This window comes from Apodemus sylvaticus, chromosome 1, assembly GCF_947179515.1.
Source record: "Apodemus sylvaticus chromosome 1, mApoSyl1.1, whole genome shotgun sequence".
Classification (NCBI taxonomy): domain Eukaryota; kingdom Metazoa; phylum Chordata; class Mammalia; order Rodentia; family Muridae; genus Apodemus; species Apodemus sylvaticus.
Genome location: NC_067472.1, coordinates 108,178,255 through 108,203,050, shown reverse-complemented (window position 1 = coordinate 108,203,050; position 24,796 = coordinate 108,178,255). Strand labels below are relative to the sequence as shown.

The window sequence follows — 24,796 nt, the reverse complement described above, 5'->3', positions numbered from 1 at the left end:
CTTAGCTGCCTCCTCTGAGCCTGGCATGGAGTGCTTGAAGGGATCCTTCTCACAGATAAGATTCCTTTCTTCACTGATCACCTGGTATAAAATGTTTTACCACTGGGCTGTTACAATGTAAATGACTCTGAAGATTAAGACAAATTGGTAAGAAATTATTATATTCGTTTTAGCCAGTTCTCTCCAAAGTACATGGGGCTCCATTTCTGAACCAAGCACTGTATGTTTTACCAAATAAATGACTTAGGGAAAGTCTCAGATTAATCATTTCTCCAATTAGATTCATAAACCACTCTTTTTAAGCACTGGGTATTCAACTCAAGCCTCACACATGCTGATCCAGCGCTCTGCAGGAACTCTTATCTGCTACCCTTGGAACCTACTTTGAAAACTTCTTTGTGAAATCTACAACTTAGAAAGCACACCTATTCAACTTTTTAAACTGGAAATTTAGAAATGATATTTAACCTCTCTTCTTTGTCTATTCTTGTCTTCATCTTCACAAATTCTTCCTCTCAATCTATATCCAAATGATGAGGGTTTTAACCTTTAGAGCGTACTAGAATCCTTCCTCACACACATCCATACTCCTCTCCCACCTCACTCCTGTTCAGTAGACCTGTCTCCTAGTCTCACTAATAACAAACTGGCCAAATTTGAAAACATAACACTGCAGACATGGGTCAGCCTGTAGAACGCCTAATGCTTTGGCAGATGGGATCACTGAACCCAGGCAAGATAGCTCACACCTGCCTGTAACTTGAGTTTCAGAAGATCCAAATTCTCTCTTCTGGAGTCTGTGGCCACCTGCACTCAATGTACACAGTTAAAAAAAAAAAAATCGTAAGGGAAAAAAAAATCTGAAGATTCCTCTGTTGAGAAGATTCCAAAAAGAAGAAAAAAAGGAGGAGGAAGAAAGATAAAACTTCCATCACATCCTACATGTTATGTTATCAAACCTAAACAGCCTTAACCCCGTAGATATTACATTTAACAGCCAAAATAGAATCTAGAGGTGCGCTGACTGAATTCACCCACCAACTCTAGTTCATGGGTTTAATGCCTCAGGTCCCATCTGTAAAAATGTGTCAGAAATAGAAAATGTGTGCATATTGTTTATCATAAAGAAAACAAAAAGTGAACTGAGCAGGTGTGGTGATGCATGGTGGTGGTGATAGTACCAGTAAACTAGAGTACGGTGCAAATCGATTAAGTATTGGAGCCTGGACTACAGAAGGAAGCACCTTGTCTCAAAAACAACTAACGAATCCAGGAAGAAATAAAAGAGGTAAAGTCCTTATGCTGCGTGGTTTATAGGTCTCTGTTACGGGTTAAATAGAAACTAAACCTGTACGTCTTCACTGCTCTTATTCGTGGGGCCTAGCGAGCAGGTAAGGCAAGGGTTCCTAACCAGAGGCCTACCTTCCCCTTGGGACAGTCTTTTGGCTGTCCTGCTGTGCGCTGTCCATCATTAATATGACCTTTTTGTGATCGTGGTGTGACACGTGGGCATGGGGCGCTCCATCTCTCTGGCGACGTGGGGACTGAGAGGTCTGGTAAATGGCTGTACGTGAACCCAAGGAGAACGGAAGCAAGGTAGACTCAACCCGGAGACTTCTGACCTCCAGATGAGTACGGATTTTATTTCTGTGAGTCCTCCTTAGGCGAGGGACTCCTGGGGCCTAGGCTCATTCCCGCGTTTTGTTGGGAAAGGCTTCATATTCCTTATACATCCTCTCTCGGGGTTTGCTATGACCTTCAAGCAGAACCACAGAGAAAGCAGTCGGTTATTCTAAGCATCCTTAGAGCGGGAAAGTAGACCCAGCGTCACGTGACACAAGCCAGCCGGCTCACCACAGACCTCTGAGTTGCCTAGAGGATCCCGTCTCTATGGTCAGCCGCTCGCCAAGTCCCTCGCTAAGAAAGTTGTTCTTCCGGGTTACGGCTACTGCTTCCGGGGCAGCTCCCAGCGAGCCGCGTTTGCGGTGCTTGGCATTCTCGGTTCGTGAGGAGCTATGCTTTCGCCGGCAATGAGCTTCCTCAAAAGCTTCCCGCCGCCTGGGTCGGCAGATGGGCTCCGGCTGCAGCAGCCAGATACCGAGGCTGTGCTGAACGGGAAGGGGCTCGGCACCGGCACCCTTTACATTGCGGAGAGGTAGGGTTCCCGGGCGCCGGCCTCCCTCGGGGGTCGCCTTCCTCCTTAAGGCGTGACCGCGGGATGCTGCGTGGAGCGGGCGCCGGCCGACGCTACTATTATGCGGGCAGGGTGGGATTCCCGAGCTCAGCTGGCTCTGTTCTCTAGACCGTGTTTCTCCTTAACGACGTGTGCTCTTTTTTTTTTTTTTTTTTTTTTTTTTTTTAACCGGCCTGTCTCCAGCAAGCCTGGCGCGTGGTCACGTTTAGTTTTGAGTCTGCAGAGCCTCGGTTAGTTTTTCGATGGGCCTTGCTTTCTGAATGATCGTGTGAACTAGATGATTTCCCTGCGTGGAATATGTAGCTCAGATTGTGACGGGTTTAGGACGTTTGGTTTAATGAACTTGGATTTTCCGCTCCAGGTGTGGGTGGGGGGAAAGGATCATCTTCGGTCCCACGCCGGGCCGAGTCAGCTGAACCCAACTCCTGGATGTGCAAGTCCTGGAAGGAATTCTTATATTTGACTACCTGCAGGACTTTGTACTTTCACAATAATATAGACATGTCACTAAAATACACACTACACACGCGCTCCTACCCCCTATACCTTCCTTCCTTCTCTCTCTCTCTCTCTCCTTCCTTTCTCTCATATCCTCTCATATCCTCTCGTCTTTCAGAGGCTTTGGTTTACCTTTTGCTATATTCCATTTGTTGGCCACAGAGGAAATCCTCTGCTTTTAAGAGCTCATGTTATAACATTGGACCTGACTAGAAAATCCAGGCTAACCCCTGTAGTTCACCGTCAGTTGATTAGTAATCTTAATTACATTCAGAGTCGTGTCATGGCACGGGAAAACAAATCTTTTGGGAACCAAGATTATGCCTGCTACAGAGTGCAGGGGTATAAATGTGTAGTTATTTGTTTAGAGAACAGTTTGGATAGTGGGACAAAACCCGGGTGTTTAGACACCTACTGGAAATACATATGCGAGTGGGTGCTCAGTTTGGTTGGTATATAAGTCTGGAGTAGTCAGGAGGGAGAAAGAAAAGGGGCAGGAGGAGAGAAGTCATGGAGATTCATTCATTCATTCTGTAAGTTCTGTTATTCTAGAGAACCCTGACTAATACACGTGGATAAATAAAATGGATCTTATCAAAGTTAGGAATATATATGTGTTCCACACTCCACATGCAGAAGAAATTGTTGAGATCACCAAAGGTCTTACTGTTTATACCCAACAGATGTTTCCAATTTACAGTCTTGACTATTCCTTCCATTCTTTCTCTCTCCTAGGTCTTTTCTCAAAAGACCCACGTCTTGAAGCATGTGTCTCTCTAAGGTCCTTTCCCTGGCCCGCTCTCCTGACTACTCCAATGAGTATGTTAATACCTACTCCATTGATTTCCAAATCTGCCTTTGTTGCAGGACATTTGATCATCCTGTGAGCCCGGAGATTTTATACTAGAAAAAAACCTTTTTTTAGTGTAGATAAAGTTAGTTTGTAGAAGAAAGCACCATGATTGAAAATGATGTTTAATTGATTGGCAGGCAAAGTGATCAAATAAGAGAAAGATCTGACCAAATAGGATCCGCCCAACTCTCTGGAGAAAGGAGAGGAAAGGGAAGCTACTGAAGAGAGCAGGGCAGAGGGAGGGGCAGCCTTACTGGGACTGGGACAGCTGTACAGAGACAGGTTAGGAGAAGGAGCCAGAAGATCAGGACAGAGGGCTAGAGTTAGCTTGATGCCACGCAGAACTATTCAGGAGAAACTGAGAGAAGCCAGATTGAATCAGCCATCTTGGAGAGGAGTTTGTGCCAGAACAGCTGAGTTAAACTCAGCTCAGAAAGAACCAGAAAGGGTGAGTTTATTCAGCACTAAGTCTAAGTCTGTGAATTTTCTAGGCCTAGATTAGATTGTACGGAGGCTGGAAGCTTCCACGACTAGGCCTAGGTTAGCAGACTGAGGAATTAAAACTTCAGAGATGACAATTACTACAGGAGAATAAAAGATACTTTTATGCTCTTTGATACCAATCTCCTCAGATGCAGATTCAGAACCAGCTACTCCACACATAGGCCAGCCAAACTCACCACCCCTCTTAGTAGTCTTGCTTCCCTTCATAGCCATGCATTCTTCATCACTGCAAACACCCAGGCTTTGTCCACTATCAAAATTGCTCTCGAAATCAAGAGGGGTTTGTTTTTTTTTAAACACATTTATACTCTGAATTCTATAGTAGGCATAATCCCTGCCACCTCTTTCTGTCTTTTGAGAACAGGGATTTGTTAGGATGATTTACAGGCTGTGGTCCAGTTAATCTAACAATGGCTGGCTGTGAATGGAAAGTCCAAGAATTAGAAGCTGCTCAGTGCAAGGGGCTGGAAGTCTCAGCTGATCTCAGTAGATGCTGGCATCGTACCTCAAGACCTGGAATAAAGGCTCAAGTCTTCCTGACTCAAGTCAGGATTAGAAGTGGATCTCCTACTTCAAATTAAGCAAAAACCTCCACACTGATGTGCCCTCCATTTTTGGATTTTAGTTAATTTCAGATGTAGTCAAATTGGCAACCAAAAGTGGCCTTCACACTATGTAAAATGGGTTTTGTTTCTTTGTTTTTGCTTAAGACCTAGCTCACCTGGAACTCACAGAGATCTTCCTGCCTTTGCCTCTGTAGTGCTGGAACTAAAGGTATGTGCTCCACCAAGCCCAATGAGTTTTTCTATAATTCTTTTGGGGAGGGGAGGCTTCCTGTATATGCTTTTGCATTTTGCAAAATTTACAGCTTAAAGGATACAAGTGTTGTTAATCCTATATATGCTTACAAAGATTTGTTAAGTGAGGGCTAGAGAGCTGGCTCCAAGTTTAATAGCATTAAGTTTTGTTTTTGTTTTTGTTTTTTTTTAATTTATTTATCTTATTTATATGAGTACACTGTAGCTGTCTTCAGACACACCATAAGAGGGCATCTGATCCCATTTACAGATGGTTGTGAGCCACCATGTAGTTGCTGGGATTTGAACTCAGGACCTTCAGATGAGCAGTCAGAGTTCTTAACAGCAGAGCTATCTCTCCAGCCTCTTATTTTAAGTTTTTATTGGCAGACTCTTAATGTTTCTTTAAGAAAACATTTTTGTAAATGTCCCAAATTAGAGGTTACATGTGTATGAATTAAGAGTTTAAGTAAATCAACATTACATTTCCATCTTGTACATCTCTAGATACCCTCTTTCCTCATTTCCTTGGTCTGATCACCCTTTGTATTTTTTTTTTTTTTCTCACCTGGCATTTCCAAGTCATGGGATTCAATAACTGATTGTTTCCCCAAAATTATGACAGCTGGTGACTAGCATCCAGGTCAATGGGCGTGTGTGTGTGTGTGTGTGTGTGTGTGTGTGTGTGTGTGCGCGCGCGCGCGCGCGCGTGCGAGCACTTGCACACACTCTAATTAAAAAAAGCAGGATGCTTAGGTAAAATGGTGGAAAACAGTGTTCTTTGTGTCAGGGCATGTATGTATTTTGCACATGCATACACGGCATATACGTAAGTGTTCTTTATAGTTCTTTATCTGAGGAAAGGAAGGAGTAGAAAGACTCAAAGCTGGAACAGGTAAGAGCTTGTCCACAGACTTGGCAGTATTATATTGGAGCCTTTGGGAAGCTATTAGGACATAAGCCAGAAGAGAATGGTGTAGAATTTGTCTCTAAGGAAATAGCTTGTGTGTGTGTGTGTTTAGAGACACACAACTCCTGGGCTCAGTTTCAGGGTTTGGAGGCTGTTTTGTTTTCAGATTTATTTTATTCCATGTGTATGGATGTTTGCCTGCATGTATGTACATGGATCACATGTATGCCTGCACTCTGTGAGGTCAGAAGAGGACCTTGGGTGCTCTGGACTTAAAGTCGTGAGCTGGCATATAGGTACTGCAGACTGAACTGTGGTCCTCTGCAAAGAACAGCACATGCTTGTGAGCGCTGATCTCTCTCCAGACCCCAGAGCTTAGTGTTTACAAGAAGTCTAATTCTCATCCTAGTAAGGAAGATAAAAAGACATGAGTAGTTCAAAAGAAGTTAAGACTGGTAAGCTTTGTATTTAAGTTAGAAATAGGTACTTTGAGCTTAGAAACAATGCTTTTTTACATATCATTCCCAAAACAATGTTAAACTAGTTAAGCTAACACAGATTCTTTTGCCTGCCTGTGCTGTTTTAAACACTTTCCCAGAAATAAAAGGCACCGTTGCACTTATCCTGACTCTCGGGTTTGTCTGTGTTCACTGCGCTCCTAATCCTGTCCTGGCATTTATGACTCATGTCGCTTTCGCTTTGGTTTTTTATGACTGGCCATAGATAATTATATATTTTGGTTTTGAAGTGCTTTATGTGAGAAGAGACTTAAAAATAACTAGAGCTTAAAGTCAAGTACGTACTGCTCCAAGTGCCAAGCTGGTTTACCTCAGCTCCTTGGAGCCCATAGGGAGGCTGTATTGAGACAGTGTGCTGGTGTCCGTAGGGCCTGCAGCACAGTTTCAGCCTTTAAACCACAGGCACTGTTTCTGTTCAGATGCCAACTTTTTTGACTACCCAGGTTTTGTGGCTCGAAATATTTGAAATTACTCTGGACTTCAAAATTTCGGATGGTCCATTCTAAATTATGGCATTTAGGAGATTTTGGAGGTGATCCACCTGCCTCTGCCTCCTGAGTGGCGGAATTAAAGGTGGGTGTCACCTTTTGATTTTTGGAGGTGAGAACGGAAACAGTGTGAGTGGGCTATTCTTAGCACCCAGCACCCGTGAGCACTGTTTCATCCCCACACTGAGAGTAACTAGGTGGGAAAGGTGCGTGTGGCATGCCCTTCCTCACACAGGAAACCTAGTGCTTTAGAAGCAGTGGGTACGGAGCAGTTCCTTAGACTTCTATCACTTTGCTATTTAAAGTTTATTGCCTTAGCCCTCTTTTTTATTTCAAATAAGCCTAGTGGTAAAATTCTTTCCAATAACTGCATCTTTTCTTGCTTTTACTTTTTTTTTTAAGATTTATTTTATTATATGTAAGTATATGTATGTATGTATGTGTGTGTATATATATATATATATATATATATATGAAGACACTGTAGCTGTCTTCAGATACTTCCAGAAGAGGGAGTCAGATCGCGTTATGGATGGTTGTGAGCCACCATGTGGTTGCTGGGATTTGAACTCAGGACCTTTGGAGGAGCAGTCAGTACACTTAACCACTGAGCCATTTCTCCAGCCCCCTTGCTTTTACTTTTTAAGTATACCATTAAATAATAATATAGCCAGAATCAGGTGACACTCACCTTTAATCCAGCCACTCAGGAGGCAGAGGCAGGTGGATCTCTGAATTTGAGGTCAGCCAGGGCTACACAGAAATCCTGTCTCAAAACCATTGTCATCATCATCATAGTATGTTTATAGAATTGTGCATTTACCACCACAGTCTAACATACGCCTTTTGGTAATGCTTTTGCTGAGGATTGTGTTACAAAATATATACCATTAGACATTGATTCCTTGCTGGTGATGAGTTCCTGAGGCATAGGATTTAGTGTCATCTTAAACTGACCAAGAACAATTTTAGAATGCTACTCTATCACTGTTCCTGCTTGCTCTTGGCTTTCCAGTTGCATAGTTTTGTTGTGTTGTATTGTGTTTATTTTGTTGTTATTTTAGTCAGGTTCTTATGATTTAGCCTTGACTCACTTAGAACTGCTATGTAGACCAGGCTGGGTTTGAACTCACAGAGATCTGCCTGCCGCTGCCTTCCAAATGATAGGATTAAAATTATATGTCACCTGGGGTTTTTGTTGTTGTTGCTATTTGTTTTTTGTCTGTTTTAAGACATGGACTGTCTATAGACCAGACTGGTCTAGAGTTCACTATATGAATTCCGTATCAGTCTTGAACATACAATAGTGGTCCTAAATCAGCCTTTGGGGAGCTCGTATTACAGTTGTATGCCATGGTCAGCTTGCCAGAGCTTTCAGTACTCTAGAAAGTAGGATGGAGCTGGGCATGGGGACACAGCTTGTGATGAATGCCAGCACTTGCATTTAGGATGCAGAAGCAGGAAAAACAAGAAGAGTTCCAAGAGGCTGTGGCTGTGGCCAGGTGTGGTAAAGCACAACTTTAAACCAGCACTAGAGGCAGAGGCAGGCTGATCTCAATGAGTTCTGGCACAGCCAGGGCTATGTAGAGAGACACTGATTCAAAGGAAAAAAAATCATAGCCAACATGGGCTAAATATTGAAACTGTCTCAAAATAAGAGGGAATAGGAGGTGGGGGCTGGGGGAGAGGAAGGAGGAGAAAGTAGGGAAGCTATAGAATATGCATGTGTTCTGTAGAGTCAATATCTCCATTCCCTTCTATGCTTAAAAGTCCACTAGTGTATAGTAGTTGTATAAAAAATAATGGCTTTTATTGTGACATTCCTCTTTAAAGTTACATTATTTATTTTATATTTGTGAGTTGACTGTCATTCTCTTTAGACACACCAAAAGAGGGCATCTGATCCCATTACAGGTGGCTGTGAGCCACCATATGGTTGCTGGGAATTGGACTTAGGGCCTCTGGAAGAGCAGCCAATGTTCTTAACTACCAGGCCATCTCTCCAGTCCCTAAAATAGCATTATTTATTGACATGATTTATATACATACTACTTGCCCATTTTATTCATAGAAGTTGATGACTTTCATTATGCACTCATATCTACACTCAGTTTTAGAACATTTTGCTCCCCCAAACAACCCAATGCTCGTTAGCTCTCCCCCCCCAAAAAAAAACAACCCTATGGTCATTAGTAAGGTCACCACCACCACCCCTCAGAAAACAAAAAGCAGCCCAATGCTCATTAGTAGTCATTACCTTTTTCCTTTCAGCCCTGAAAATATTTTGTGACCTCTTTGGGATCTTGCCCCCTGCCAAGGCGTTTTCACTGGCTTTTCGGATTAAAAAAAAAAAAAAAATCATGAGTGGGGAAATATTCCCAGTAATAATTAGGCGTTACCTGTCAAGATTCAAAGTACTGACTTTGGTGATATGTTTCCTTTGTTAAACCAATAAAATATTTGCATTTGTGCACTTTAAGGGAAAAGTATTTTGTCGTTTCTTTCTTTTTTTTTTTTTTTAAAGATTTTATTTTTATTTATATGAGTACAGTGTAGCTAGCTGTCTTCAGACATACCAGAAGAGGGAATCAGATCCCATTACAGGTGGTTGTGAGCTACCATGTGGTTGCTGGGAATTGAACTCAGGACTTCTGGAAGAGCTGTTAGGCCGGGCGGTGGTGGCGCATGCCTGTAATCCCAGCACTCTGGGAGGCAGAGGCAGGCGGATTTCTGAGTTCGAGGCCAGCCTGGTCTACAGAGTGAGTTCCAGGACAGCCAGGACTATACAGAGAAACCCTGTCTTGAAAAAAGCAAATCCAAAAAAAAAAAAAAAAAAAGCTGTTAGTGCTCTTAACCGCTGAGCCATCTCTCCAGCTCCCCTCCCGTCCCCTCCCCTTTTCTTTCTTTTGTATGGTGTTTTGCATGCATGTAAGTCTACATATCACCTGTGTCCCTGGTGCCTAAGGAGGCCGGAAGAGGGTGTCAGATCTTTTGCATTTAGAGTTACATATCATTGTGAGCTGCCATGTGGGTGCTTGGAATCTAACTTGGGTCTTTTGGAAGTACTCTTAACCATTGAGCCATATCTCCAGCCCATGTTGCTTTTTCTTAAAGCTGGTAATAAATGGGAACTTTACCTTGTCTCCTAAGGTAATAATTATTTTTTTTGAATTGTAATTGTAATCCCAGCTGCTTTTTGTGTCCATAATTTAGTGTGTGATGAATGGAAAGGTTAATTGTGTTGTCTGTGCGTGCTTTCCTATGAGAACTGTGCTGACATTTTTGAAGAATGTTAAATGAAGGGATGGAAGTAGCAGACTGACAAACATCTGTTAGCATACATGTGCTAGTGTGTGTTACCAAGCTGTAGTCTAAAACAGAAGAGGCCCCTGTGGAAAAGAGGGCTCATGGAGTTATTTGGAACTTGTCTAGTTGAAAAGATCTGCACAACAAAGAGGGTAACTGAAGAATTCTAAACAAGGATAAGCATAAAAGACAGACACAGGAGTAAGGGCCCAAAGCTGTTAGGAACACATGCTGCTCTTTTGGAAGACCAGAGCTAGATCACCAGTAACCACGTTGGAATTCACAGCCTGCTATAATAACTCTAGCTCCAGAGGATCTCATGCTCTCTCCTCTGGCCTCCACCAGTACCCACATGTGTGCACATAGAGGGAAAATAAACACAGGTGACTTGAAAAAACCTGCCTCCCAAATTGTTTGAATTTATAGCTAGAGGAAAAGAAACCATAGAAGAGAAAATTCAATTCTTGTTACCAAATTTTCTTATTTTAGGAGTATTTCTTTTTTTTTTTTCTTTTTTTTTTTTTTTTTGGAGACAGGGTTTCTCTGTATAGCCCTGGCTGTCCTGGAACTTGCTCTGTAGACCAGGCTGGCCTCGAACTCAGAGATCCGCCTGCCTCTGCCTCCCAGAGTGCTGGGATTACAGGCGTGCGCCACCACCGCCCGGCTTCTTAGGAGTATTTCTAATATTGTCAATAAACTTAAATTTCTGTACGTAAAACTGTCCAGGTTGAACCTTTATAAACTTTGGGATATTAAGTTAGGATTTGATTTCTAAAAATAATCTGCCTAAAATATGTTTTTCAGCCGCCTGTCTTGGTTAGATGGTTCGGGATTAGGATTCTCACTGGAATACCCCACCATTAGTTTACATGCGGTGTCCAGGGATCCAAATGCTTATCCTCAAGAGCATTTGTATGTTATGGTGAATGCCAAATTTGGAGGTACGTATGCTATAACTCAATCTAGTGCTTCCTCTGATAGCAAAGTGTATTTTAAAGGACAGTGTTTGTTGTTTGTTTATTTGTGGTCTTCAGGTTGTTTGGGTTGGCCCTGAACTCCTGGGCTAGATTAACAGTCCTCTCCTCCCAGATACTGGTGCTTTCAGTGTGTGCTTGCTGCTATCTCAAAAGCAATCTTTGGTAATACTCAATGTAAAAGTCAAGCCATTGGCCCACGTTGGATAATAATGTAGTAAGCTAAATTATCTAAAATAATTTGACCACTTGAATTTCTTCTAATGGACATTGGTTTTATATGTATCTGCATATATTTAAACTTAGAAGTCTTCTGTTAATATGGTTATATTCCTATTTTTTAACTGCTTATTCCTTCTTCTAAAGGCATTTCAGAGATGTGGACTAGTATATTCTGTCTTTACAAATATTTAAGATAGATTTTATTTATTTATTTTATTCTATTTTAAAGATGTGTATTTGAATGAGAGTTGTTGACTGCATTTATGTCTGTGTGCTACTGCGTGTGACTGAGGCCAGAAGAGGGTGTACAGTCCCCTATAACTGGAGTTACAGACTATGTGCATGTTTCTGTGTGTGAATATATGCTACGTGTGTGAATATATACTACGCGTGTGGATGCCTGCAGAAACAGAAGAGGATTGGATTCCTTGGAGCTAGAGTTACTTCAAGAACCGAATTTCTAGAATAGTGTATTAGCTACTTTTCTATTGCTGTGCCAGAGTATCATGACCAGCAACTAAAGAAAAAGGTGTTCCGGGGGTTAGAGTCGGTGGTGGTAGAGCAGAGGCGTGCAGCAGAGTCAGTTCCTCCAACTGAGGATCATGTGTTCAAACAGAAGAGCTTATGAAGGCCATTCTTATTCAAACCACCACAAGCAGTGAGCATTCCTAACCACCGAGTTGTGTCTTTAGGCCCAGAATCATTTTTATTTTGTTACAGTGGTTCTCAATGAATGGCAGGGAGAATTTAATGTATTTCCATTAGTTCTTTTATGTGCTGCCATTGGTTGGTGAGATTTTCATTGGAGGAGGATGAATGGATGCTGCCGGCATCTAACAGATGACAGATTCCCTGCAGTAGAAATGGTGCAGTACAAATGTCAGTGGTGTCAGGGTTCAGAACCCTACATTACAAGGTTTCCAAGTTTTACATTCATAAAAAATAGAACCAAGTTGTTAATTTTAAGATAATGGGTAGCCTTTGTTCCTGGCATCTTCAAGTTGCGGTTTTCATTTGGTTCCAGATAGAATCATTTATATTTAATTGTGAATACTAGCTGCTGATTTTTAGAACTCTGGCAAGCCATGCCTTATTAAGTGATAATGACTCATCCAGCTATCTAAAAAGTACTCTCACTAGAAGATTTCAAATTCTTGCTGTTGGAAAATATTCAAAGATAGATAAAAATATAATGAAATTTGAAAAGGGATTCAGAAATGTTAAAAGTTCTTGGAGTGTAGTATGGTTTCTTAACGAGGTAGTAAGCACAAAGTTCACTGACTTGACAGAATAAAGGGGTTTTTTTGTTTTGCTCACAGTTTTAGAGATATTTCAGTCCATCGTGGTGGAGAGCACGGGACATGGTGGCAGGTGTGTGGGCAGCAGCTATCCATTCGGCAGAGGACCAGGGTGCAGGGTTCAGGGGTGGGTAGAACCTTCAAAGGCCTGCCCGAGGTGCTATCCATGGGCAACAAGTGTTCAAAACATGAGTCTCTGGTGAGCTGGAGAGATGGCTCAGTGGTTAAGAGCCCTGACCATTCTTCTGAAGGTCCTGAGTTCAAATCCCAGCAACCACATGGTGGCCCACAACCATCTGTAATGAGATCCGATCTGGTGTGTCTGAAGAATAAGAGGCTGATTTTGGATTATGAGTCACGAATTTTAGCTTATTTTCATTTGGTCCTGTTTCTTTGGACCTATGTTGGCACAGCATACCATGGCAAGAGCTAGTGGTTGAGGGGACTTTGAGCCTCCACATGTCCTCACCTCCTAAAGACTCTGCCTCCCACTAGCACCACAGGCTGATGACTTAACTTTTAATGTATGGGTCTTTGAGTGACACTCAAGTTTCCAACCATAGCTTTAAATAAGATAATTGTTAGGTAGTATTTGAAATGGAAAACTTTAAAAGTATTCTTGTCAATTCCAAATGCTGATGGGTTGGAGCTAGAGGCCTGACTCGGTGTAATGTGGCCCAAGCATCTGATTCAAACTCTACCACCAAAACCAAAATAAATGCTGCTGCATAATGCCCTCAAGCGTGTCTCACATTGGCACTGAGCAACAGTACTTGTCCAGCCCACAAAACTCTAGTGAGGCAAGGATTCAGTAATGGTAGATAGCAGGACCCAGCACACCAATAAGCAAGCTGTGCCTTACTTGCCAGGCAAGGCGTTTTCTCATGAGTCTCAGTTTTCTTATAAAACTAAATCAGTAGAGGATTATGTTAGTCTCACTTTCCACATGGCCTCCGAAAGATTCTACTACCCCCAGGACTCCACCGGCTAGTGACTAAGCCTTTAACATGTGGTAAGGTTATAATCACTTGGTGGCCTGAATGCTGCTGTGCTCTGTTTATGTTGGTGCTTAAACCCAGGCAGGGCTTCGTGTCCTGGATAAGGGTTGTGCCTGGCAGTTACTACATTTCCTTCCGTCTGCAGCCTTGTAGTAGGTTCCTGAGACTAAGAAATTGTCAATAGTGTTTATTTCCAGAGTCTAGATGGGTTCAGTTCAGTATAACCATGGAGATCGAGTTCTCAGCACCCACATTAAAACTGCACCTTTTGCCCAAGCACTGCAGGAACATAGATAGGCAGATCCCACAGACCAGCCATTCTCACCAAAACAGTGAGAAACCATGTCTCAAAAACAAAACAAAACAAAGCAAAGCAAAACAAAAAGTGGCGATCAAAGACCTGGGCTCAACTTATATACATGTGTACAAGCAAACATGCCAGTCACACCTGCATCTCTCTCTCTCTCTCTCTCTCTCTCTCTCTCTCTCTCTCTCTCTCTCTCACACACACACACACACACACACACACACACACACACACACACACACACACACACACCAGTGGCTGTTTCTGGGAAGAGTATCTAGACACTAGGTCCTATCCTCTGCACTTTGAATTATTGTTATTCTAGACTGTGTTATTCTTACACAATTACTACTGTAATTGTAGTATGGCGACATATTCTTTTTTTAAATGCATCAGCAAAGTTTGGAGCTCGTGACTAACTCAGTGATTTAGAATTTTCCATTATGTGTATTCTGCTTGATAACTAAAGATAGATATATTAAATAATATGCCATTGGAAACAGCACAGAAAAGGAACTATGAAACTTGTTACTTAAAGGTATTATCAGTGGCCACAGTTTTTTTTCTTTTGCCTATCTTCATGCTCTTCTACACTGACCTTGTATTAAATGATACTGCATTAGTGGATGCCCAGTGTTTACCTTGTCAGCCTTACTGGATGGAGAAACTCCAAAGGAAAGTGTACCGTGTATCTGTGAGGGTGTCCAGGGGCAGTTCACTTGGAGAGTTGAGGGGAGGAGGCCCCAACTGTGGATAGCGTCCAGGGGAACAAAAGAAGAAAGAAGCCTGCCACGTGGGCGGTCCTGCGTTTCCTCCCCTCTTCCTTTCCTGCACCCTGCTTCCTGGTTGCCATGAGGGAAGCAGTGCTCCTTCCTCTCACCCCTCCTTCATGACTCAGTTCCCTAACTGGAGCCAGCTGCCTGTTGAGCAGCCAAATCCCTTTGCCTTTGTGTCAATTGATCAGCATGTTGTTACAGTGAAGACTGACTCGCCCACCCCTGCAAGTAGGTTTACTATATTAACAAGTATTACTCCATTTTCTCCACCTGCATGGTTGGTTAAAGGTCTGTCTGTCTGTTTGTAATTTTACTTTTTTCTTCTTTGGATCCAGGACTCTGACCATGCTTGGCAAGCCCTCCACCACTGAGTTACATCCCCAGGCCATCCGTCCTATCTTGTCAGCCCAGGCTGTGTTTATATTCGTGCGTGCAGTATGTGTGTGTACATGTGGATTTGGTTCTTTCCACCTTTAAATGGGCTCTGGGGCTCAGTGTTGTTGGGCGTATGCAGCAAGTTCTTTACCTGCTGAGCCACCTCACCAGCCCTTAATTTGTATTTTAAGATTGCTGATTTCAGCAAACATGTTCATTTTGTGATGTCAGTTTTATTGGCCTATTTTTTTTTCATTATGAAGTGATTCAAACAGAAAATATAATTTTTTTTCTATTTAGTACTCAGTGTAAATTCTATCACTTTTCCCAAATAAGTTTTTAAGGAGAATTAATGAAATATTGTTAAAAGCTGCCCTTTTGGGGGAGGGTGTCTCTCTCTATCCTGGCACTCACTATATAGATCTTAAACACTGGTCTTAAACTCATAGAGACCTGCCTGCCTCAGCCCCCCTGGCAGGGATTAAAGATGGGTGCCACTATGCCCAGTCTGAGAGCTGTCTTTGGCTCCCATTTCATCCTCTGCGCTGACTCAAGTTAAACAGTATTGTAAAGGTGCTGGCTGCCCTTCCTGTGTGTGCTTTGTTTGGGTCTTTATGATTATTTTATGTATGTGAGTATTTTGCCTACATCACGTATCTGCCTGGTGCCTGTCGAAGTCAGGAAGAAGGGAGTAGATCTCCTGGCACTGGAGTTACAGACAATTGTGTATGAGTGTTGGGAATTGAATCTGGGTTCTCTGTGAGAGTTACAAGTGCTCTAACTACTGAGCCAGTTCTCTAGCCCTTCTCTATATGCTTTTAACCTTTACTGAATATGTATATGCCTCCAACCAATATAATGGTTCTATGTTTAAAATTTTAATGTAAATGATACTATATATTCTGCAACTAGCATTTTCATCTTGTTCCTTTTTCAAATGTATCTGTGTTGATACATTTATACATTCAGTTTTCCAGTGAAAGGACTTGGATCCAGGAGTTCTGTGCATAGTGTCTACCACTAAGCTATTGTTTTTGTCCCTCTTCTCCTTGAACATTTTGTTTATCTACAAACTATTCCTTTATCTGCTCTATAGTCTATTATATAGTCTCACTGCTCTTAGTGCTGTGTGCAGTGCATTGCAAGTGTGTTCCTGCTGAGCACCTTTCCCAGCTCTGAAATAACCATCAATAAAAACTGAATTGTAATACTTAGATTTACCAGTAAATTTCCTAGCCTGTTCGTTATATTTTTTGTGTATATATTTGCTTCTCCTTCTGAGGTACAAGTATCTCAGGTACACTAGGATCTAGCTTCAGTGTCTTTAAAATGTGAAATAAATACTTTTTTTAAAAAAAGATTTATTTATTTTATTATATATAAGTGCACTGTAGTTATCTTCAGACACCCCAGAAAAGGGGGTCAGATCTCATTACAGATGGTTGTGAGCTACCATGTGGTTGCTGAGATTTGAACTCAGGACCTTCAGAATAGCAGTCGGTGCTCTTAACCACCCATAAATACTTTGTTTTATTTAAACGTTTTTATTCCTTGAGACTGGAGAGACAAACCAGCAGTTAAGAGCTCCAGCTGCTCTTTCAGAAGACCAGGGTTAGGTTTCCAGGACCCATGCTAGGTGACTCATAGTGCTTCTACCTCTAGCTCCAGGGGACTTAGTGTCCTCTTCTGGTCCCTGCATGTGTTCTGTACATAGAAGCTTACACAGGCACACAGAAGTAAAGGCTTTCAAAAAACAACAAAAAAAATGTTTAATGTCTAAAAAGTTTACTTTTATTTCTCTTATAGAAGAATCAAAAGAACCTCTCTCTGATGAGGATGAGGAAGACGATGATGATGTTGAACCCATTTCTGAATTTAGATTTGTGCCCAGTGATAAGTCAGCATGTGAGTGTTGTGTGACACTGATCTTTTCTCTATGTTCCCTCTCCCATGGGCACTCACACCTCTCACCTTCATTACAGTTCCCTCCGTTCTATTGCTTTATCTTCAGTTCAGCCTCCTTTTTTTTTTTTTTAATTTATTTATTTAATCTATGTGAGTACACTGTAGTTGTCTTCAGACACACCAGAAGAGGGCATCAGATCTTATTACAGATGGTTGTAAGCCACCATGTGGTTGCTGGGATTTGAACTCAGGACCTTTGGAAGAGCAGTCAGTGCCCTTAAGCGCTGAGCCATCTCTCCAGCCCCCAGTTCAGCCTCCTTAAGTCATTGAGCAGGTACTTACTACTGTCACAGGTTATTGTTAGCAGTGTGGTACCTGGTACATTTTGTGCAAAGAGGATTCTGGTTAGTCTTCCTGGTTGATGTTGCTGATTCAGTGTCAACTGCTGGAAGCACTTTCAGAGTTGAAATGTCGAAGGCACATCATGTGACAGAGGCTTTATCCTAATTAGTGTGACCAACAACTCTGACCTTCTCCTTTTCTCTTTGTTCTGCCCTGTCCTGCCCCCCCCCCTTTTTTTAAGGTTTGTTTATTTATTCATTCATTTATTTATTATAAGTAAGTACACTGTAGCTGTCTTCAGACACTACAGAAGAGGGTGTCAGATCCCATTATAGATGGCTGTGAGCTACCATGTGGTTGCTGGGATTTGAACTCAGGGCCTTCAAAAGAGCAGTCAGTGCTCTTAACCGCTGAGCCTTCTCTCCAGCCCCCATGCCCTTGCCCTTTTCAACAGGGTCTCTCTATATTGTCCCGACTGTCGAAGAACATATCAGGCCTTAAACTCAAAGAAATTGTTGGCTTCTGCCTTATGAATGCTGGTATCAAAGGCTTGAGCCACATCACCCAGCTTGGCCTTTTTTTCTTAAATCCAACCACCCATGAAGAGATCTCAATGCCTTAAACTCTTACTTTGTGAGTTGTTCATTGTCTCAAGTACTTTTCTTTTTTCTTTTTCTTTTTTTTTTTTTTAAGATTTATTATATGTAAGTACACTGTAGTTGTCTTCAGACACCAGAAGAAGGCGTCAGGGGGCTGGAAAGATGGCTCAGTGGTTAAGAGCACCGCCCACTATCCCAAAGGTCATGAGTTCAAATCCCAGCAACCACATGGTGGCTCATACCCATCCATAACAAGATCTGATGCCCTTTTATGGAGTATCTGAAGATAACTACAGTGTACTTATATATGACATCTATATATGATAGATAGATAGATAGATAGATAGATAGATAGATAGATAGATAGATAGATAGATAGATAGATAGAAGAAGGCATCAGATCTCATTACAGACGGTTGTGAGCCACCATGTGGGTGATGGGATTTGAACTAAGGACCTTCAAAAGAGTAGTCAGTGAATGCTCTTACCTCCCGAGCCATCACTCCAGCCCTCAAGTACTTTTCATGATCAATTGCTATTTGAATTTTGCAGGTTTTATGAATAGAGTTATCCTAGTAAACCTTTTATCTGCTTTTAAAATAGTTTATAGCAGTGGTTATATTTATTCTAAAATTCTGTGGTGCACTGGAAAAAATACTAGTTATAGTTTAATGTCTTTCAGTGGAGGCGATGTTCACGACAATGTGTGAGTGCCAGGCCTTGCATCCAGACCCTGAGGATGAAGACTCAGATGACTATGATGGAGAGGAGTATGATGTGGAAGCACACGGTCAGTGACTTGGGTCTCACATTGGCTTTACAGTTTCACTTTAAGTATGTAAGATGGCGATAACTAAAGGGGACGATCCACTAGTATACTTGCGTGTAGGCCCTTTCAGCAGACAAACTGGGGAAATGAATGGATTTCCCAAGCAAACAAAAGTAAGGTATTAGGGGCGGGGATGGATAATAGAAACAAGTGGGAAAGAAAAGGATCGCTAGAAAGTGGTGGTCAAGAGCATATCTCAGACTGAGCTGGCTGCCCCCACCCTCCCCACAGAGAGCTCTGTTCATATATACCTCTTTAAAGTTGATTTTAATTTGTTTATTTTACATGTATGAGTGTTTTACCTGGGTTTATATGTGTACAACATTGTGCCTGGTGTCCTCAGAGGCCAGAAAAGGGTTTTGGAACCCCCTGAACTAGAATTACGGTGTGAACTGCTAGCTAGATGCTGGGAACCAAACTCCAGTCCCCTGAAGACAGCAAACGCTCAGAAGCACGGGGTCATCTGGCTCTCACTTTAATTTCTGTTTCCCTAGAACCATAGACATTTATCTACAGCTATTTCCCCTTGCCTCCCCAGATGAGGATGTGCTCCCTTGCCTGATAAACCGCAGACTCAGGCACAAAGGGTTCCTTTTGTGCCAATCTGGGTATCTAAAGTTCTTTCCTACGTATGAATCCAGTTCCTGGCCTTAAGACTACCCATATCTGGGATTATTCTTGATATATACAAATATATTCTCATTTCTTAGAGATTTTTAAAGTGGTTTTATGTTTTATCCTTTTTATATATTTTTTAGATTTTCTGATTTTTTTAAAAAGAAACATGTTAATTCAAAATTCTTTCATTATCAAATTTTGTGTTTACTTGTAAAATTCTCACCTTGGAATAATAAAGGATTCACTAATTTGAAAAGCACCCTCTGATCCCTAGATAAGCCCATTCTTTGGGAACTACTGTTTTCTAGTTTATTATCTTGTAAATGTTTTCTCATTCTAGTGGGTAGGGACATTTTTTTTTTCTTTTCTTTTTGGAACTCTTAATAATGACCCTATCAATAAATATTGGAAATCCTTGGAAGCCTACACATTCCAGCAAATGCATTATTTATTTTCCATTTTCCTTTTTTCCAACTGATGTATAAAATAGTTTAAAAGTGTTCTGTTTGTTTAGAACAAGGACAGGGAGACATCCCTACATTTTATACCTATGAAGAAGGACTATCCCATTTAACAGCAGAAGGGCAAGCCACATTGGAGAGATTAGAAGGAATGCTTTCTCAGTCTGTGAGCAGCCAATATAATATGGCAGGCGTCCGAACAGAAGATTCAGTAAGAAATTATGAAGGTGAGTGTTCTTTCTCTTCAGACTGGGAAATCTTAAAGTAGCCAAGTTTTCTCTTGGAAGCCAGAAGATTGCAGAGTCATTGCTGCAGACTCCCTCATGCAGTGTTGTCTCTGAAGGTGTGACATGGTTCATCACGTGGGGCAGCTCTGTGCTTTTTAACCCGAGCTGATTACAGGTCACACCTGGATTTAAAACACATCTCTGTGTATTTACTCTTTTGGGGTGAGAGAAGGGGTGTGTTTTTTTTCCCCCGAGACAGGGTTTCTCTGTGTAGCTTCTGGCTGTCCTGGAACTCTTGAAGTAGACCAGGCTGGCCTTGAACTCAGAGATCCACCTGCCTCTGCCTTCTTACTACTGGTATTAGAGGCAGGTGCCATCCCCCCTTATATGTATTCATTTAATTCTTTTTAGAACTCTGTTGGGTTAGTTTATTAACTAATTTTACACGTTAGACAGCTAAAGTAAGAAGGATTGAATTGCTTGAAGTCAAACAGCTGATAAGTGGCAAGAGGATTGAATGAACCATTATATAAAAATAATCTGCCTACCACTGTCATAAGTACCTCTTGCATTTTACATGTGCTTAGTTTATATTAGTATTTTATGCACTGGTGACATGGCAACACTGTTTTAATGACTACAGGACATCCTGAGGTGGCTTTAGTGTCTTACGTTGGTCCACTTCCACTTCTTATGACACTGTGATTGATCTCTCCATGCACACAGCATATTGACCTGGGATATTGGCAAGGATGGGGACATGGGACAGGAATTGTTTCTTCTGTATTGCCCATGCTAGTCACAGACCAGTAAACTCATGTAATTATCCTATCCTAGCATGCCTTGTTCACATGTCCAGGGGACTTTTGGTAGAAGTTTGTAGCAGGTGAAGAGTTGGGTGAAGGTCAGGAGTGAGAAAGTAAACAACTATATATGTTTCTTTCTAGAGCACTTGTTTTTTCTGTCCCCCTCTTACACCTTTTTTAAAAATTGTATTCTATGTGTATGGGTGTTTGCCTGCATGTGTGTCTGAGCTCCATTTGCATAATTGGTGCTCTTGGAAGCCAGAAGAGGGTGTCAGACCCCCTGGGATTGAAATTGTAGACAGTTGCTATCTGCCACGTGGGTGCTGGGAATCGAACCTGGGTCCTATGAAAAGTAGCCAGTGTTCTTATTCTTAACTGCTGATCTGTATCTTCAGCCTTCATCCCATGCTGTTTAGTGAGATGATGATAATAGGATGATAAAATTTGCTGTTTTTTTTTTTTCCTACATTGTGGCTTAGGCCTTTTGTGGGTGTATTACAAAATACCTTTAAATAATGTCTAACAGTATAACACACTGTGAAGAATGAACAGTTGGTGCTTAGTGCATTTGAAAATTCCTGGGGGCTAGAGAGATGGATCTTCCAGAGATCCTGAGTTCAATTCCCAGCAACCACATGGTGGCTCACAACCGTCTGTAATGGGATCTGATGCCCTTTTCCAGTGTGTCGGAAAACAGCTATAATGTACTCAAATAAAATAAATAAATAAATCTTAAAAAAATAAATTCCTGCCAGCCAGACATGGTAGCACACATTTGTGATCACCACACTTGGAGGTGAGCCTGGATTACACGGTGACTTTGAGCCAGCCTAGGCTATATAGCAAAACATTCCAATTTTTTTTTTTAAAGAAAAAAAAAGAAGAAAAGGCATAAATTGAGTCCTACCTAGGATTTGTATGTATATGTGTGTTGCTGTTGTGAATTTACTAAGTTAGATGTTTAGGTTGATTTTAACTTAAGTCCACAGGTAATATTTTCCTTTCAGTCTCTTTTCAGGTAATTTAGTTTTCAAAATAGAAAGAGTGGAATTGGAGGTGTTAGACAGCCTGGTGTGGTAGTACATGTGCAGTCCTAGCACATGGGGACTGAGGTCAGGAACGGAGGATGGCCTGGACTATGTGAGACCCTGTTTCAAAGACAACAAAATGCCCAAATCTTAAAATCCAGTTATTATTTTATTTTATTCTTTTAGATTGGGTCTCACATATATTTGGAAATTACTACACAGACTGGGCTGGCCTCAAACTCAGTTCTACCTGACTGCCTCCCAAGTGCTGGGACTAAAGGCAGGTACCACCATGCTCAGACCTTGCTGAATCTACCTGTCTGAAATAGAATCAATCCCTTTGTGTTCAGATGGCATGGAGGTAGAAACCACACCAACTGTTGCCGGACAATTTGAGGATGCAGATGTTGATCATTGAAGATGATTTATGCCACTATACAGTGAGTAGCTTATTCTCTCTTATTATAACATGTAGATCCCTGAAATGATTGATGTAAAAAATTCATAATTTGCCGGGCAGTGGTGGCGCATGCCTTTAATCCCAGCACTTGGGACAGGTGGATTTCTGAGTTCCAGGACAGCCAGGGCTATACAGAGAAACCCTGTCTCAAACAAACAAACAAGCAACAACAAAAAACCCAGAAAATTCATAATTCAAGAGAATTCTATAAAGGTAGTAGTTTAAAAACTGTTGCTCATCTCTGGTTACTGGAAATTACATGGGTTTTTGTCCTACAAACATCTCCAAGTTCAGTTCCAGAAAGATATGACGCCCTCTTCTGGCCTCCACAGGCACTACATGCTCATGGGACCCATACACATAAAATAAATATATACTTATATTTTTTAAATTTCAGTGTTTCCAAATTACTGCAGTTGTAAAAGAATGATAACATTGGGTCTCTGTTTTCTTCTAATGTGGCTATCAAAAAAAATAACCTTAGAGAAATTCTGTGATTTATATATCTTCCTTGCACCTTTGATGCTTTTGTATAGTCTGTAGTGAGCAGATTCTCTGCTGCTAACATCACTGGCTGGCTTTCCTGGTGCCCAGTTAGTTTTCAGCTCTCACAGTCCCAGATGTCAAGAACTTCATCTTTCTACGCCATGGAGAACCACCTACTCCCAGACCCGTCACCTCTGTTACTTATTATCCTGTTAGTGATAGCTGCTTTTGGAGGGAAGGGGGCAGTGGCTGTCATTTGTAAGTATATTGTTGGCCTGAATGAAAATTTTTTTCCTTAATCTGTCTTTTCCATATTTCTCTGAGAATCATTCTGTTTATAGCTGGCACGAGAGACTCATTTGGCACATCGCTAATGTTCACACAGTGGGCTGCTGCTGCAGTGCCTTGCAGAGATTCTTGGATTCGTTATAATAGTGAAATAACCATAAAATTGTTGCAGATTTGAGCTGCTGATTTGTTTTCTGCTCATTGCTTCTCTCTCTGCTTAGTTTCTCTCTCTGCTTAGTGGCAAAAAAAAAAAATCTGTACTCATAAATTTTATTAATGTTCATCTAGTAGTTGACCTGATTTCTAAACTGTAATTTTTTGATCATTTAAGATTGTATGTGCTTTTAAAGCCTGAAGAAGGATTAGAGTGTTCATGTGACCGTTAAAAATTTCAAACCTCCGGGTACATGAGATAGGGTACAGAAGAGTGCCCAGGGATCATAGAATCACAGCTCCTCCATGCATGTATACACAGGCTACCTGTGCTCCTCCAGAGATGGCATCACTTACCAGGTTCTCAGGTTCCTCATCTGTAAGATGGAAACTTAGTTACTTGTCGGGGATATTACAAGGCCTGAGATATGAGTCTACAACCCAGAAGGCCTCACTAAATAGTGGCTATTAGTAATCATAACTGTGATCCCTTTGTCTTTCAGATTCTGCTCTTAACTGTAGGCAAGAACTTGGTGCCTCTTCACTCCAGGATGGGGCTGGTGAAAGGCTTTTTTCTTCTCCAAAACTCATTTCTCAAGACAATGTATAATGAGACAGCAAGCTGTCACCAGCAGAAGAGACTATGACCTCTATTAACAAAGGTGAATTAACTGAACGGGTATTTGTAGTTTCTCATCTACTTCTAAGCTTCCTGTGTCTAGGTATCTTCTGAGAAGGCCTCTAATTCCTGCCTTTGCTGTGTGCAATCTGTCAGCTGCGAGGCCTGTGGTGAAATGCACAGAGCTCATAGCAGGCGAACATGAGGTGGCGAAGCTTAGATGTCTCTGGGACTTAGGAGACCTCCCCTATTCCCGAGATAAAAAGCGCAGGGCCTCAGAGGGAGCAGTCTTTAGCATTTTCCACAGAGGCCTGGGTCCTCTGCTTGGGGCTCAGCCACATCTCGCCATGACATGATGCTTGTGTGCTGGCTTCTGCTCCTCCTCAGTTACCATCAGCTCTGTTATGTTCTCCTAGGTCAGGTCCTGACTGTCCACCCTCTGAACGTTAGCTTTCTGTCACAGAATAAATAATCTGAAATGAAGTCTGCAACGTACTCTTAATGATATTTTGTCTTTGTAATAGTCAACAAATAAATCTGGGTTTTATATATCACTGTGGTTTTTGCTCTTGACTAAAACCATTAATGAGAAAAGATTTAAGGTTTTTAAATTATATGTGTGTGTATGTTTTGCCTGTATGTGTATGTGTATATCATGTGTATAACCGGTGCCCATGGAGGTCTGAAGAAGGCATTGGAATCACTGGAATTGGAGTTCCAGGTGTTTTATGAACTACCACAAGGATGCTGGGAACTGACCCAGGTCCTCTGCAAGAGCAGCAGTTATTCTTAGCTGCTGAGCCACTGCTCCAGCCCTAGCACACTGCTCTTTTAGAGGACCTGAATTCAGGTCCTCTGCTTCTGTACGGGCAGCTCACAGCTGCTGTCCTGCCGGCTCCCAGGGATCTGACAACCTCTTCTGGTTTCTCTGAGCACTCAGCTACACGTGCAGATAGA

At 41.8% G+C, this 24,796-nt stretch overlaps 1 protein-coding gene across 2 annotated transcripts; it reads left to right on the top strand.

Annotated features, from left to right (window-relative positions):
* The first annotated feature begins 1,942 nt into the window (after nucleotides 1-1,942).
* On the top strand, nucleotides 1,943-24,390 carry Clns1a (chloride nucleotide-sensitive channel 1A). Of its 2 annotated transcripts, XM_052158334.1 has the most exons (7): nucleotides 1,943-2,155; nucleotides 10,873-11,009; nucleotides 16,825-16,923; nucleotides 18,547-18,654; nucleotides 19,826-19,999; nucleotides 22,184-22,273; nucleotides 23,724-23,896. In XM_052158334.1, exons 1-6 carry the CDS (start codon nucleotides 2,016-2,018, stop codon nucleotides 22,249-22,251), a joined length of 726 nt encoding a protein of 241 aa, XP_052014294.1. In that variant the 5' UTR covers nucleotides 1,943-2,015; the 3' UTR covers nucleotides 22,252-22,273; nucleotides 23,724-23,896. The 2 variants fall into 2 exon arrangements, with proteins under 2 accessions (XP_052014294.1, XP_052014287.1); XM_052158327.1 differs by lacking the exon at nucleotides 22,184-22,273 and having other exon boundaries at nucleotides 23,724-24,390.
* Nucleotides 24,391-24,796: the final 406 nt, after the last annotated feature.

Bases quoted from the DNA above. Each gene is read 5' to 3' on its own strand.
- Clns1a (XM_052158327.1), top strand. From the start codon at position 2,016: ATGCTTTCGCCGGCAATGAGCTTCCTCAAAAGCTTCCCGCCGCCTGGG. The intron at 2,156-10,872 runs GTAGGGTTCCCG...TATGTTTTTCAG, and splicing joins ACCCTTTACATTGCGGAGAG to CCGCCTGTCTTGGTTAGATG. The intron at 20,000-23,723 runs GTGAGTGTTCTT...TTTGTCTTTCAG, and splicing joins TTCAGTAAGAAATTATGAAG to ATTCTGCTCTTAACTGTAGG.